The 16,191-nt window shown below is 41.7% G+C and overlaps 1 protein-coding gene across 2 annotated transcripts in view; it reads right to left on the minus strand.

Annotated features, from left to right (window-relative positions):
* Positions 1-1,163: 1,163 nt before the first annotated feature.
* The window catches only part of steap2 (STEAP family member 2, metalloreductase), a 31,287-nt gene continuing 16,259 nt past the window's right edge, over positions 1,164-16,191 (minus strand). The window contains exons 4-7 of one of the 2 annotated variants that reach the window (XM_030398789.1): positions 9,291-9,457; positions 7,894-8,421; positions 6,198-6,362; positions 1,164-2,648 (exon numbers count right to left, since the gene is read on the minus strand). In XM_030398789.1, the coding sequence (XP_030254649.1) occupies positions 2,355-2,648; positions 6,198-6,362; positions 7,894-8,421; positions 9,291-9,457 (1,154 nt within the window). In that variant the 3' untranslated portion in view covers positions 1,164-2,354. The remainder of the gene's footprint in view (positions 2,649-6,197; positions 6,363-7,893; positions 8,422-9,290; positions 9,458-16,191) is intronic. The other variant, XM_030398788.1, reaches the window with a different exon arrangement.

Consider the following 16,191-nt stretch of genomic DNA (forward strand, 5'->3'; position numbering starts at 1 on the left):
CCACAAAGATCAAACTAGAGGGTGGAGCATGTCTCTATAGAATGGATTGGTGAGAATGGTGCTTCGCCTTGTTCAGGGTGTAGTCTAGTCTGTGCAGGTGTCCAACTCCAGAGGAGGCATAACGGCCCCAGACTTGAATCTTCCCACCAGCATCTTTCACTGTGGGTTTGAAACACTGTGGTATCATTCTCCCTCCTGTTTGCCTTCTTACATAAACCCTTCTGTTACTGACATGCGTTTCAAACTTGGATTCATCAGTACATTTATTCATTAAACTTTTTTACAGTAATCCACTGTGTTTGCAGGTAGTTGTAAACCCACCTCTGGGACAGTCCTTGTTTCCATTCCTGAGAAGTGGTTTAGAAACTGCTGCTGCTGTCGTCTGAGACCACAACAAGACAGCCTTCTTTTGACAGGACAACTGCTGATTAGAGTCTTGGTCTTGTATTGTTTATTCAGCAATTCTGTATCTGTGCTTTTCTGTCTCGCAGTGAACTAAGTAATGTGTTTTGTTCTTGAGATGATGTGGTCACTCTGATTGTGCTCTGGATACCACTGATATGTCTGCAACGTGTTTCACAGTTCCATGTACTGCCTTGTTAGAAACCTTCAGTCTAGATTTGACACTACAAAAGGCCCTCTTTGCTTAGAACGGAGGAGCCTGCAGCCAAAGCTGACCATCTCTAGGGCTCAATTCTGCCCTCCATAGTCAGTCAATAAAGGGAACATTTTGAATCTTAACATTACAATACAATAACAGTAGGTGTTTGCTTTTTGCTCATGGCCCAATGTAAAGTTTAAGGTAAGGCTCTCCAAGGGACAAAGTGTGGGCATCCCTCGTTTGTACACTCCTAGCTGTCTGTTTCTGTGAGTACGTTGAGAGCGGTGTAAACTGTTTGTGCAATAAAGCCGATTCTGATGCTAAGCCTTTTTCTGTCTCTCACATCAATTATTGTTCTCTGCTCATTAAATCAATGCAGTCATACCAAAGCTTGGTTTGATCAGAGTCAAGGAAGATGTAATGCAAAATTTAAATACATTGCCCGATGACTTACTCAATCTGGCAAGACATAAACAGTAAATACATTCTAAAATGACTGCTGCTGCATCACAGCCAGACAGCCATTGTTTTTTTTTTTTACACATTTCATTCCAAACCCAGGGAGATTTCAGAAAGACTTTAAACAGATTATCCATCACAGTGAAGATCACATTTTGCTTTATTTCCTGTTACAGTTATATAGCTTACTGCTGCATGGTAGTGAAGGCTTGGATTGCTTTGCTCATGGTGTTGTTCATTGTGTGAACTCATGAAAGGAGAGTCAAGTACATTTACTGGTGACTGGCCACTGGTAATCCTCATACTGTGGGAAACAGCAGTGTCTTTGTAACATACTGTGTATAAGATGACAGATCATGTTGAATGGAAAAGTTTTACATCAGCCCAGTGCGACACGTTCACTGTAACAGCGCTGATTGAAATGGTACACCTAGACCTAAAATCACAAAAAAAGGACCATGTCATCTGGCATATACTGTAAGTGTCACGAGACTAATGAATTATATTCAAAATATCCAGTTTTACATTAATACAGGTAGACAGAAAACAGAGATATTGCAAATAATCAAAACATTTCTTGGCAGTTTGCAATGTGGCATTTCACCTGAGTGACTAGTCCCTAGAATGGGTCAGAAACTCTGGATCCTATACTTCTCATAATACAATGAAAAGTGACTTTTCATCTGCCCATCCCTGCCAGTCACTGTAAGAAAACACCTACATCTTTTAATCTTTGCCCTCGTAAATGCAGGTGTTCTGTTATACATATGTATTCTCCAACCTCCTTGACATTACTGTGACATAATCAGGTTTATTTTCCTAGACCTAACAAAGCTAACCCCAGAGCCACAGACAATACTACACTAGGGTTTTGATAGTCCAAGCAGAACTAGTACCGTACAATACACTTTATGTGTAAAATGGGTGAAGCTGCCCTTTAAAGTAATGACCAACACTCAATATCTCAGTGTAATCTCTGCCAAAACATGAGGAGCAAAGTACCTGGAAAAAAACAGGCGTACTGTCATGGGAAGTTATATTATATATTATATTCAGTTTTACAGCTTAGATGGGCAAACAGCAACATGACAGTCATACAATGTGGTCACTAGTCAATCAGAACAGTTACAGGTAATAAGTACACAAGTACACAATTCAGTCTTAAAGAATGATACTGTCCCTCCAATGAGAATCATATGAATAATTACTGTTCATTTGCTTCAACGAAACAGCTAACTATGGCAGTATATGTGAAAATCCCAGTAGAGGAGTAGATAGTGCTGTGCTGCAGGGATCACATGATGGTAACTCTCTCAGGTGAAACCTGGACAGCAGAGCCCACCGGTTCCAGGCGCTGGCACCGATACTGACTGCTGTCCAGGCCCCGGCGGATCTGGTGGAGCTTGCGGGCCACACAGGGGAGCAGCATCAGCACCTTCCCCATTATAACACACACTGGCAAGGCCAGCGCCACCACAAAGTTGGGGGGCAGGTAGAAGTGGTAGGCCTCCTCTTCAAAGGCTCGCTTCCAGCCAAACAGCAGGCCGTGGAAGGTGGCGATGAGCAGGGCGATGTATCCCAGAGTGGACTGCAGCAAAGACAGTTCAGACACACAACTCCAGTTTAGGTGTTACATTTACATATGAAAAACTTCATTCACTCTGTGTTACACACAACAAACTTACCCCTTTGCAGTTTGGCCGTCTATTTAAGCTATTCCTTCTGCTACTTAGCCAATACTATTTATATCAGCGTGTTTCAGACCACGCAGTGTGTCTCACCAGCAGGTCAGGTTGTGCAGGAGAGTTGTGGGGGCAGGGGTGGGGTCGTGGAAATCTGCATGTTGGGCTTCTAAAAACAACTGTAAGTAAGTGTAGTTTGATGATTGAGCTATATTTTAAGTTCATTTAAGGCAGAAACTTACGGAGCCCTGGAGGTGACATGGATGGGTTTTTTTTAATCTCGTGAGTACGACTTACTATCTCGCACGCGCGACTTACTATTGAGAGTGAGGAGTTGTCGTCATGGTACAGAGCCCCTCCCCTCGATATCACGGTATCTCGCGGGATCTTCCCCCTCTCCGCCATGATGGCAGGATGCCGGCGGCAAAACACGATTGTTTACATGTGTTCTTAACTCGGTAGTAGAGGAGGTTTTTACAATTCCGCACTGTTTTACCATGCCTGGAAGTCACTGCTGTGTTAAAAACTGCTCCAGTACCTCACACGATACATATGGAAAACACTGGGAACAATGGGATACAGTTTTTTAGGTTGCCGAAATGGACACAGCATCAAGTAGAGCAAGTCTCTGACCTGACGAGGAGACGCTGGATTGCTTGGTTGGCTGCAATAAGAAGAAAGGACCTTACGTTCTCTAAAAATGTCTTTTTGCCAGTACAACTCTGTTTTCACCACCTGGAGGCTTGTAGATGGTCAAGTCCTGCACCCAGCCACAGCAGAAAGTCTCGTAACTTTCCAAAGACTTGTGGCTTTTAAACTCCTGCATTGTGTAGTAACTTACACCAAAAACAAGGTAACTGACGATGTCCATGTATGTGCATGGAGGTAAATGGTCCAGGTCTCTGTGCCATTCCGCTGCAGGGAGCTCGTATGGGTCGATATATTGGATGTCTGAGAGCTTCTCCAAATACCGCTGTTATGCGCTTGGTGTGAACTTGTTCCTGTAAGGTCCCTTTTCTTTCGCCTTATCTTTTTGCATTGCTTTACTTTCTTCCTTTTCTTTCTCGTTTTCGTAGATCCCTCTCTGTCCCGCATAAAATAATAAATGCGCAAAAATTAAAGAGCTCTGGAATGTTTAGTCGCGCCTCTGTGAAGTTCTGAAGGCGTTGCCCCTGACAACCGTTAACGTCTCCTACCGTCATGGCCGACCGGCTCAGACCCCGCCCAAATCAACCCAAATCGGCACATGACTCCTCAATCTCACTATCTCGCACGCGCCAGTTACTATCACACACGTGCGACTTGCTATATCTCGTGTGAGCGAGATGGTAAGTCGCGCGCTCGAGATAGTAACTGCCGCGTGCGAGATAATAACTCGCACTTGCGAGATGGTAGGTAAGATGCAGTGGTACTCTGGCTCAAATGATTGAATGAAGTGAACGTTGTGGTGTTAACTCAACAATGATGGGGCGCTGGAATCATGAACAAGTGCCGTTTACTTCAACAGCTTATACTGTAACATTATTCTCAGTAGCAGCGTCGTATCGTACATAGTCGCCATGTTGTTGCACTCTGACCTCTCTACGTACAGCGTGTTAACTATGACCTGTCTTATACAACAGTGCCCCCTTGTGGTATAAAGAGCAATAGTATTTCTGTTTTATATAATAACAGAAGACAACAAACGTGTTTAGTGTACTGCGAAAGCTGAGAGAATGTGGTCTGTGTGAGAATGTCGTGGACAATTGAAGGTATTTTAGTAATTGTAGGTTTTCTGTCACAACTTTCACATGAATATGACACTATATGCACCTGCATCCATTGTTAATCGTTTGTCCTGATTGCCAGTTGTGACTGCTGCAACATTATTTCATACATTAATTATAACCAAACTACTATTACCTTGACAACTCCTCCATCATGGCTAGCATAATAGCCATTAAAACAGCTATTAAAATAGCTATTAGAACACCTGGACACTCATCGTGGATCATCAAAATACCTGTTACATGTACCTCTTATCGCTACACAATAACAATAAGACACTTTATTAACTTTAATTAATTAATTAATGTCTTCTTCCTGATCGTGGCAGTGACACAACTGTGCCATGAAGCTACTTCATACTCACAAACAGTTGTTGTACAGTTGATGTTGGGACTTGTAACTGCTTTGAAATGGCTCCAAGTGACTTTCCTGACTTGTTCAAATCAATAATGTGCTCTTTCAGATCAATGTGGGGTCTTTAGACTTTCCCATTGCAGTGTTTGTGGCTGAGTCTAATGGCTGTATCAAACAGGTCCTATTAAAATAGACCCAGAAAAGTCACCAGCTGTTATCAATCAATCAGGGTCACTCAGAGGTTGAGAGGCCATGATACAGAGATCATTTGATCACCTAAATTGTTCAAGTTGTTGTATGTATTTTGAGCCAGCAGATTTGGTCAGATTTTCAGAAGATCTATGATAAATCAGATTTGAAACAAACTTCATGAATATTTTTTGTAACACAGTAGTTTGTGCTCCACTCATTCATCACAGAAACATGAGAGTTCACTGGAACTGAAGACTGCCATAAATGATCTGAATACATGTTCTGTGTATTTGTACATATTCTGTGTATGTAAACTTTTCACCACGAGTTGAGGACTTTAAACAGTTTTCACTGACTAAATCTATATTAAAATATCCAGACTTTTAGTCGACTTGGCTAAGAAAAAGTGGTTAGCTACACTAACGGGCAGCAGCAGCTGTGACATACAGCTCATGACATAACTGGACACAGATTTGTTACACATATTTTTCCTGTGTGATTTATATTCCTTTCTCATTGGACAAGAAAACCACTAACACCCACTAACATCTGGATTTTGTCATCAATATAAAAAATTACTATTAGTATCCTCAGGTAAAATGACCCTGCAGGGGTCATAGGTGTTTCATCCACATACCACTTTTATACCAAAATTAGCCTGTATATGAAGGTAAAGCGGCTCAAAAAGCTTCCTTGTGTATCATGTTTATCATCATACATGAATACAAAAACGTGACGAATGACGTCATAGCATCGCTCCTCCACATGTGAACCTCTCTCTGAGGCAGTAGCTCAGTCAGTAGAGACTTGGCTTGGGGACCGGAGAGTGGCCGGTTCAAGTCCAGCTACGGACCACAATATGGAAGTGGACTGGTAGCTGAATAGGTGCCCATTCAATTCCTTGACTACTGCCGAGGTGCCCTTGAGCAAGGCACCAAACCCCCATATGCTCCCCAGGCAAATAAAGTCAAACCCATCCACTGGTAATAAGAAAGGAATACATTTTTAGTGGTTTTGCCTGCATTTATAAACGTGCATATACATGCTTATTATTGTGTTAAAATGGTTTTAAGTATCCTTCAGTGTTGGAGTAATCCAGTGTCAGACTTTGTGAACCCCTGCTCTATACTAGATGTTTGTACCTGTATGAAGCCAAATTCCCTCCAGTTGAGCGTATTGCTGACAGAGGGGATGGAGGTGATTGCCAGGAGAGACAGAAGTCCAAGGCTCATGATCCCAAAGGAAACATACATCTCCACCCTCCAAACCTCCTCCTCGTTCCATGCATTCTCCACATTAGCATGGACCTGCCAACACATAGGATGTTCAAGATGGAATTCACCACAATCATCATCTTTCATGTATTGTTTTATGCATGGTCACAAACAATTACTGTACTGTAACATTTCAGGGAATTAACGAGCCAGTTGATGCTCATTCACCCATTCACACACACACACACCCGTGTTCCGATGCAAATCATACCGTACAGGGAGCTTGACAACCAGGAGTAATTTGGGGAACAGTGTCCAAGTGGCACAAGGTTACTTTGACGTGTCAAAAAGGAAAGGGGTGGGGATCAAACCACCAACCACTTGGTAAGTGGATGGCCCAGTCTACTTGTGTGAGAAGAGAAGATGGATATCAGTCTGTTGCTGTGTGTTCAGCCCACAGTGGACAAGGTTAGAGGACATAGTGAGACAACTTTAGGACAAATGCTTGAAGCAGGGGAAACCTGAGCCTGGCTCCATCCAAACTTCATAAATAGAACTACCAACAACTGAAAATCATACTAATTATTTTTCTCCATCCTGCACACATTTTTTTTTTTTAAAATATCCGTTTGTGGTTTAAGGGAGACTTATGTGCTGGAACTGTTTCTTGACAAACTACAGGGTATCCATCCACCTGATACTTGTATGCAGCATCTCTGGTGATAAAGTGGTGCAGGGATGACATATATTTTTGAAGGATAATGCAAAAGTAAACATCACCTTGGTTCCATCAACAAAAGACCTATTTTTCAACCGAATTTGGATTATTGCAGAAAATAAACTCTGTTGCTTTAAGCTTATGATACTGACTGATGTTTTTCTCAGCAAGATTATCTTCACAGACGAACACCACTTTTGTGATTTGTGATCTTAACATCACCACCAACAAAAGCCAGCCTGTAAAAACAGCTAAAAGAGCTATCGTCCATCTGCCAGTGGTTTGATTCCCAGCCCCTGCAGTCTACACGTTAAAGTGTCCTTGAGCAAGATACTGAACCCCAAATTGTTCCCGGTGACTCTTCCGTTGTGTGAGTGTGTCAGAGAGGTTATCGCTCCTGATGAGCAGGTGGTATCTTGCATGTAGCCTCTGCCACCAGTGTATGAATGTGTGTGTAAATGGGTTACTGCGGACTTGTATTGAAAAGTGCTGTATAAATAGTCCTTTTACCATGTTAAGCCTGTGTTAACCACAGACCTTATGTGAGGCAGTTAACTAAAAACCTGTACTTCCAGACAAGGGAACCAGGCTTTTATACAGGCACAATGGTACCAAACCTGGCAACCTTACTGTAATGACAAGCTGAGTCAAGCTGAACTTTAAATGTTGGTAGGTGTAGATGTGTTGGATGGAGAACTTTCATCCAACTGCCAGTGTTTTTGCTAAGCCACCTCAAATTCTCTACACTTACAGCACAGACAAGCGATTCATATTGATCTTGTATTATATCAATGTCATGTATAATAACATTTCTGTTGACCTTTTTCTTGAATTTTTTGTGGATACTGCAAGTGTTGTGGGGGTGGAAGGTCAAATTGTGAGTATAAATGTGGACACCCCACTGACCTGCTGGTAGGCGGTGTTGAGCAGCAGGTACCTCTCAGACCTCCTCATAGGCAGACAGAGGCTGTAGAGAACGTGGACAGCAGCCAGGAAGAAGCTGAGCAGGCCCAGCTGTTTCCGGCTCTGGAGCCAGCCCTCCAGCCAGTGTGGGAAATGCCTGTACTTGGTACCATAGTAGAGCTGGTGGGCAGCTGCCAGCTGGCCTGCCAGGTACACCAGGGCCAAGAGAGTGATGGCAACAGTGGGCAGTGTTCGGTTCACCATCTCCATGGGAATCTTGTAGAAGTCACTTTGCTTGTATTTCACATAAGGGTAGATGATATCTCGCACAAAAGAGTACGCAAAAAAGAAGATGGAGAGGGCCACGGCAGCGAGGACGGGGCCCTTCCAGCCAGGAAATAACTGTATTGGCATGTTCTCAATGTCCCGCGAGGATGACAGGGTGCCCATATCCACAGGCTGGAAGTTGAGATGTCGGGCTAGCTCCATTATCTGCTGTCTAGCCTCCACTGAGTCACTGCAAATGAACACCTACACAGAACAGTAAGAAGGATGCTTAAGTTGCAGTGCTTTAGGAACGTACTGAACGCCTTTTTTGAATATTTTGAATAAAATACTATACCAATGCCATGCACATTTTAAGGTATTAATAAAGATTGACAGAGCCACAGAGGAGGTAGGGAAGCACTAAGAGCAGGAATAACATGTTGGTTTTGCCCTTTCATGGGATTCGTTGGATATCTGATAATATATGATTTCCTTTAAATGCCTCTCAGAAGTTACCATATATTTTTCCTACATCTTTTCTTTCATTCAACATTCAAGTCAAAAGGTTGGTATAACAACTTGGTGGAATAGTATTTTGAGCAAATCTGTGGGTGATGTGAAAGAAGATTAAAAACCCCTGTTATTACAGATTATTAGCACATCTAGATTGAAGTCCAGCTGGAATTATGTTGCCTTTTCAACCTACATTTTTCTTATATTTACTTAACATACCACCAATTTACATCTGTTGTATAACTTGATCCTATCTACATACATAGAAAGGCAATTTCCTAAATTTCACACCCACTGCACTCAGACTTTGAGTTGCTACCATCTGGCCATTCATTCAGGGTCCCAAAGGCCGGCCAAAACATATACAACAAGTATCTTATTCCCCATACAATACTGGCACTGAACACAGAATGACTGCATCAGGGAACACTACTACCTCTGGTATATAACCTATTTCCTGCTTTTCAACTCATTTGCTCTAGTGTATATTTGTGTGTTTTTTATTGGTATGTTCTGCTTTTGTGCCTTTATGTACTTGTGTTGTACTTTGGGTGAAGCCTAAGGAATATTTCCATTAAAGTGGACAATAAAGTTACAGAATAGAGTTTGTCTGATTTCACCTGTGTGCTGGCATCTTTGGGGCAGGTCTGCTGCATGGCCCAGGCTGAGATGACATTGAAGCCTTTAACCACAATGGATTCTGGCAGCAGTGAAGCCAGATATTCAGCATTAGACTCCGGATACTGGTTCACCCTCCTGTTGTTACTCACATCCACTAGGATTTTGCCTGCAGGACAAATAGACAAATACACATGACCTCTATATTATGAAGATCATACTTAGCTTGGGTTGTCAGTGGCACAATAGGCCTCTGTGATGGCCTCTGAGATGGAGCAGTGACCCCCAGTTACATATAGTATATCGTATAAAATCAAGGGTGTAGGTTTGATTTTGACATTGGTGGGGACATGGCCAGTCACCCCCCACCACCACCATGCACCACAGCCAGGGGAGAAAACTTGTATATGTTGTTAAGCAGTGCAATGACACTAATGACAGACGAGGAGGCTGTGTTATAACAATGTCTGAACTTTATTTATGTCATAGTGCATTACATTACATTATACTGCAAACCACTATGTGGTCCAGCTGTCTACAGCTGGACCAGTTTCCTTAGAAATAGACCACATTATATAATGAACCACTCTCTATGACTATGTGAAAATATGCAGGCAGGCACCATCACATTTATAAAGTTAATAATTATACATTTTATATTTTGTGTAAAAAATATTGGTGTGGACATTTCAGCCATTGTTTGAGATTGGTATGGACCAGAGCATGTGAGCGGAGCTGAGCGGCGAGAATTTCCGCTCCCCGCTTACGTGGGTGTTCGCTCCTTCGCTCCATCGCTCCATCGCTCAAAGTTATACCAGACAGCTCCGCTCAAAGACCGCTCTCCGCTCACCTAAAATTTCATTCAGCTCCTGTGAAATCGCTCCACGCTCGCTCAAATTTCTGTGTGGACTTGTGCATGCCCTAGACTCGTGGAGAGCGGTATCGGAACGGAACTGGAGCGAAACGGAACCATCGCTCTGGCCTTTGGATTTAAAACCCTGCTCTGTGCTCCGACTATATTTCGCACACTCCACTCCGCGCTCGCTCCGCTCCATGCTCGCTCCGTGCTCCGCTCCACGCTCGCTCCGTGCTCCGCTCCGTGCTCCGTGCTCGCTCCGTGCTCTGCTCCACGCTCGCTCCGTGCTCCGCTCCACACTCCACTCACATGCCCTGGTATGGACACGTCCATATGGTCCATACACAATTCTACGCCTATGTAAATAAGAACCAAAAAACTCCAAAATGATTTACACTACTGCACGCCAAAGGACCACCTGAGTCTCCTCAGCAGAATCAGTCTGCTCATTATTCCAGCTTCAGGTTTTGGCAGCGTTGGGAAAGTTCACTTTCTACACAAACTAGTTCAGTTCATAGTTCATAATTCAAAATTTTGACCTAAGTTCACAGTTCCAAAAATGAACTAGTTCATAGTTCTTTTTCTATCAATATGTTGCTGCGAGCGATTATTTTTCAAAATTATTGCCACACCCCATATAGAGCCACAGACAGCTACTATTTGATCAGTTTTAACACTGAAACTGCAGCTCTCAGACAATATACTGCAAAACCAGGTTGTCCTGCTGCGGCTGGGAGATGAAGACAGCGGAGCCGCTACTGTACGCCGTTAATGCGATTTGCTGCCGTGTCTTTTGATTTTTATGTACTTGCACATACCTTGAAAGGCTAGCCGGGTGCTTTAGTTCAATGTGCCGTTTCAGGTTTGCTGTTGATGATATACGGAATTGCTTCATGAGACCTGGCGGGCAAAGTTTACACAAAAAGGTCAGATTTTTCCCACCTGGATCATCACTGACCTTTTCATAAAATTGTTGTTCATATTAATCATACGAAGATGCCATATTAATGGTGGAGGCAGAGTAGGGCTGGGTATTGTTAAGAACCTCACGATTCGATTCGATTCGATTTCGATTCTTTAGGTCGCAACTCGATTCAATATCAATTTGATTCAATATTGATTTAAATGCTTGGATATCGATTCAGTAATAAGTAGTAATAAACAAAAAATTCATTAGAGTACCTGTTGATAATTTTTTAATTCAAAAAAGTAATCTTTCCTTTAGGAAGTTCTAGTTATAAAATAGTGCAACCATAGTTAAGTTGAGAAAGTGCCATTGTTTCTGGGACTGCATGGTACATTTTTGTCTGACATGACCGCCGTCCCTCCACCCTCCGGCTAGACGCGAGGGGGTAAACGTTGACACTGACCCCCCCTCTCTCCCCGGAGGAGAGTGCTACCCGCGGGCGCACGGTGCAGCAACCAGGGTGAGACCGGCTGCGCAGTCTACGAAAGTGCGGTGTGTCAGACATTGGCTACCTGCCTCCGCAGCTCCGACAGTGTTTCCGCAGTGCATCACCCGAGGTCGCAGGCGAGGCGCTTCCAGCTGCTGGAGGCGGAGACCGAGAGGCGTCCAGCGAGGGACAGCAGGGGTCTGGGGCCGCTGCTTGCCTGAATCGATTCAAAGGATTTTCTGAATTGAGAACATTGTTTGTGTACACAGAGTTTACTATAAAGAAGGTTTTTGGACAACTCACGTTAGCAGCAGCATCTCCGGCGCGCCGCCATCATGGCATCCCCGAGTGCGACCTAATAGGCAGGCTTGAGGAGCGTCCAACATTACTCTCCTGCCTGTTAGGTCACACTCGGGCATCGACACTTTTTGTCTGCCTCGACGGCTGCGCGCCAGAGATCCAGCTCCAACCATGAGTCGTTCAAAAACCTTGTTCTCAATTCTCATGTTCATGTGTAGAGACCCTGGTGATACTACGAGCAAAGTTTAATGTCGTGTTGAGCCTTCTTAGTGTTTTAAAAATAACAATTTTGATGCTAGCGTTAGAGTGCCCCTGCACTCCATTGAAAATTAGCTTGTCCGAAAACGAAACTACGGTAACTCTTAGACGTGCCTCTTTCATCGTAATTATGCTTTCACACGAAGGTTTGACTCATATTCTTTTTTTTTTTTTTTTATATTTTTTACTTTGGCAAGTACATTCTCTCACACAGTTACAGCTGTACTACTGATAAAGTCACACAACATATTTTGAAACTTTTCATTATTCTATTATCCAAATATTGCCCCCTTTTTTAATTTTTTTTATTTTTAAACAATAGGGCATATTTAACTATATATAGTCGAACATGGGAAGCTCTTCACTCCATGGTTTACCAGAGTTCTTATGATAAAGAATACAAACAATCACATATTCCTGCATACATATATCTACATACATACCTACACACACACACACACACCTACATATATCCTCATACATGCATACATAAAGCAAGATCAAACAGAAGCTTACACACACATCGTTTCTTATTAGTGTCCATACCTTCATTTCCTACTGTGTCTAATACATAAATCTATTAATTATGTCCACATCTCTTCAAATATAGTGTCATGTCTATTAAAGTCTGCTCTAACTGGTTTGAAGCATTCGGTCCACTTGGTCCAAATCAGGTAGAATCTTTCTTTTTGGATCCTGAGGGAAAATGATAGTCGCTCCATAACATACATTTCATGTATTATTTCTATCCACTCTTCAATAGTTGGTGGGTCTGATTTCAGCCGTCTCCTTGTGACAGCCTTTTTACTTGCTGCCAGAAGTATATGAGCAAGTTTCTTGTCGTTATTACTCCACCTGTCTAATTGGATATCACCCATGTAAATAGTATCACATCTGAGAGGAATACTACTACCAAATACGTTGTTAATGTGTTTGTGTATTTCTTGCCAGTAAGAACCTGGCAGCTCCAGAATATGTGGAAGTGATTGGCATTGTTTTCCCCACAGAGCCTCCAACAACTGCTGCCATCTCCAAAATGTGCTTTTTGCTGTGCAGTAATAAAGAATCGTACAATATTTTTCCAGCAGAATTCATGCCACGTGGAAGAACTAGTTGAACTCCATTGTATTGCACACATTCTTTGCCAACTCCCCTCAGAGATGTCAAAATGACCCTCTTTCTCCCATTTCATTTTATATAGAGTGAGTTATCTGATTTACATTGAAGAATACCTTTGTACATCTTGGAGATGATATTACTGAATGTCGAGGATTTAGATGCTGACAAAAACAGTTTTAGGATACCTAATTCTTCAGTTCTTCAAAGCTGTGCTCAAGTTCAGAACGAAATAGTGCTGAACTTGAAGGTACCTAAAAAAATCGCTCTTTTCCAGGTCATATTTTCTCTGTAAGGATCCAAAGTTTTGGATCGCCCCCTTGTGGACAAATGTATAGTAGTTAGTAAGACCTTTTGTGGTCCATTTTTTGAATCTATCATCAAATCTATTCGGCAAAAAGTTTGAATCGTAAGCACACCATCTCAACAATTTTGCAGGAACTTCTAACCTACATAGTTTTATAGTTTCCTGCCATATTTTTAGTGATAAGTTGAACCACTGATTACCCTTGTTAGCAGTTTTTTTTTTGCAGTTCCTCATCTGTTAAAATTGCTTCTAATGGGATCCCTTCTGTCAATTGATGTTCAATCTCCTTCCACCTTGCTGAGTATGCCTGGGTACATAAACACAGTAGGGGCCTTAGTTGAGCTGCATAATAGTATATTTGTAAACATGGAAGGCCCATTCCACCATGATCCTTCTTTAATTGCAGGGTTTTATACTTGATTCTAGGTTTTTTCCCCTGCCACAAGTATCTGGATATCAATCTATCCCACTCTATAAACTGTTTAGGTGGAACATTAATTGGTAGGGTCTGGAAGAGATATACTAATCTTGGTAAAATGTTAATTCTGATGGATTCTACCCTAGCGCTTAAATTCAAAAAAGGAATTACGTTCCATCTTCATAAATCTAATTTTATTTTCGCGTTTATTAGTCCATAGTTGAGGTCATGTAGTTTTGATGTGTCTTTAGGAAGATTGATACCCAGATACCTTACTGAATCTGTGTCCCATTTCAATTTGTATCTACTTCTAATGTGATTTGGTGGATCATAGTTAAATATCATTATTTGAGTCTTTTGTATATTAAGTTTATAACCTGAGAGTGATTCATATTTATTTAGGATATTCATGAGTTTTGGAAGTGACTGTGTGGGTTGCACTAAGTAAATTAACACATCATCTGCAAATAAAGCCAATTTGTGCTCCCCAGTTGGCATGTCTATTCCTTTAATATCTCTATTTTGTCTTATATATTGGCTTAAGGGCTCAATAAACAAGGCAAAGAGAAGGGGGGAATCACAACATCCTTGTCTTGTTCCACGTTCTAGAATAAAAGAATTTGTCAGGTCACCATTGCTTTTTATCCTTGCAGATGGTCTCTCATATAGTGTTCTAAATGTGTCGATGATAGATCTGTGAAAGCCGAATTTCGCTAGTACTTTATACAAGAAGGACCATTTGACAGAGTCAAACGCCTTCTCTGCATCTAGACTCAGTATGGCTGACTCTATATTATTTTGTGTGATGTGTCTAATAATGTGTAAGGTCCTCCTAACGCTGTCTTGCGTTTGTCTTTGACGAATAAAACCTGTTTGATCCAAGTGGATGAGTTCTGGTAGGATATTTTCAATTCTCTTGCTCAATATTGACGTAAACAGTTTATAGTCAACGTTTAATACACTAATGGGACGATAATTACCGCATTCTGTTTTGTCTTTTCCTTCCTTCGGAATGACTGAAATGGTTGCATCTCTCCAAGAGGGTGGGATTTCCTTTTCTTTCAGCACCCAGTTAGGCTAAAGGTTTTTAAAAGAGTGTCACCCAGGTGTTCTTGCATTGATTTATACCAATCTGGGCCAAAGCCGTCGGGGCCTGGGGACTTTCCTGTTTTAAGTTTCCTAATTGCCAAGTTTAGTTCCTCTTTGCTTATTTCTGCAATCAGTTTTTGATTTTGCTCCTCAGTAATGGAGGGTATTACGTAGCTGGTAGCTAAGAAAGTGTCAATTTGGGGGTCATCATCTGTTTGGGTTTGGGAGTATAGTGATTTATAGTACTTCTCAAAACTTTCTTTTATTCTATCTAAGCTTGTCTCAATATTTCCTGATTCAGGGTTTCGAATCTTATATATAGTGTGTTCAGCTTGTTGTTTTCGTAATCTGTGAGACAGCAGTTTCAAAGACTTTCCTCCTACTTCATAGTAACGTTGCCTTGTGAACAACATTTTTTTCTGAATTTCTTGTGTGTTTTATGTCGTCTATTTCATTCTTTGTTTTCTTAATGTCCGAAATAATTTCTGAATCTAAGGTTTTTTTATGTTCTTTCTGTAACTGCTTTAGTCTGTCTTCTAGATTCTTGAGCCTCTGTTGTCTAAGTTTTTTCTCGTGAGAAGTAATAGAAATGATCCTCCCCCTTATTACTGCTTTGAGAGCGTCCCAGAGCACGGGCGGCCCCACCTCTCCATTATCGTTAAGTTCAAGATATACTTTGATTTCATTTCCTATTTGTTTTTTAATTTGTGTATTATTTAAGATATTTGAATTTAATCTCCAAGAGGTCGTCCTCAGTTTATTGTTAAGGTGTACTGACGTATATATGGGACTGTGGGCCGACAGAGCTATTGGACCAATATCGCAATGCACTACTCTATGGAGATCACTCTTAAAGATTAAAAAATAGTCTATCCTAGAGTATGTACCGTGAGGGGATGAATAATGAGTATAGTCCCGACTGGATGGATATATTTCTCTCCATACGTCTATAATACCTGTCTCTTTCATCAAATTATTTATCTTTTTACTAATGCCACTGAAGTCTGGGTTCCCCCCTGAAGAGTCTAATTTTGGAATTAAACCTGTATTTAAGTCTGACAGTCCCCTGACCTTTTGATGTCATTAATTCAATCATCTGTCTGTAAAATGAGCATCCACTGCCTGGGGGAGCATATACATTAAGCAAACTCACTAAGATTCCTTC

This window comes from Sparus aurata, chromosome 19 (genome assembly GCF_900880675.1).
Source record: "Sparus aurata chromosome 19, fSpaAur1.1, whole genome shotgun sequence".
Taxonomy (NCBI): domain Eukaryota; kingdom Metazoa; phylum Chordata; class Actinopteri; order Spariformes; family Sparidae; genus Sparus; species Sparus aurata.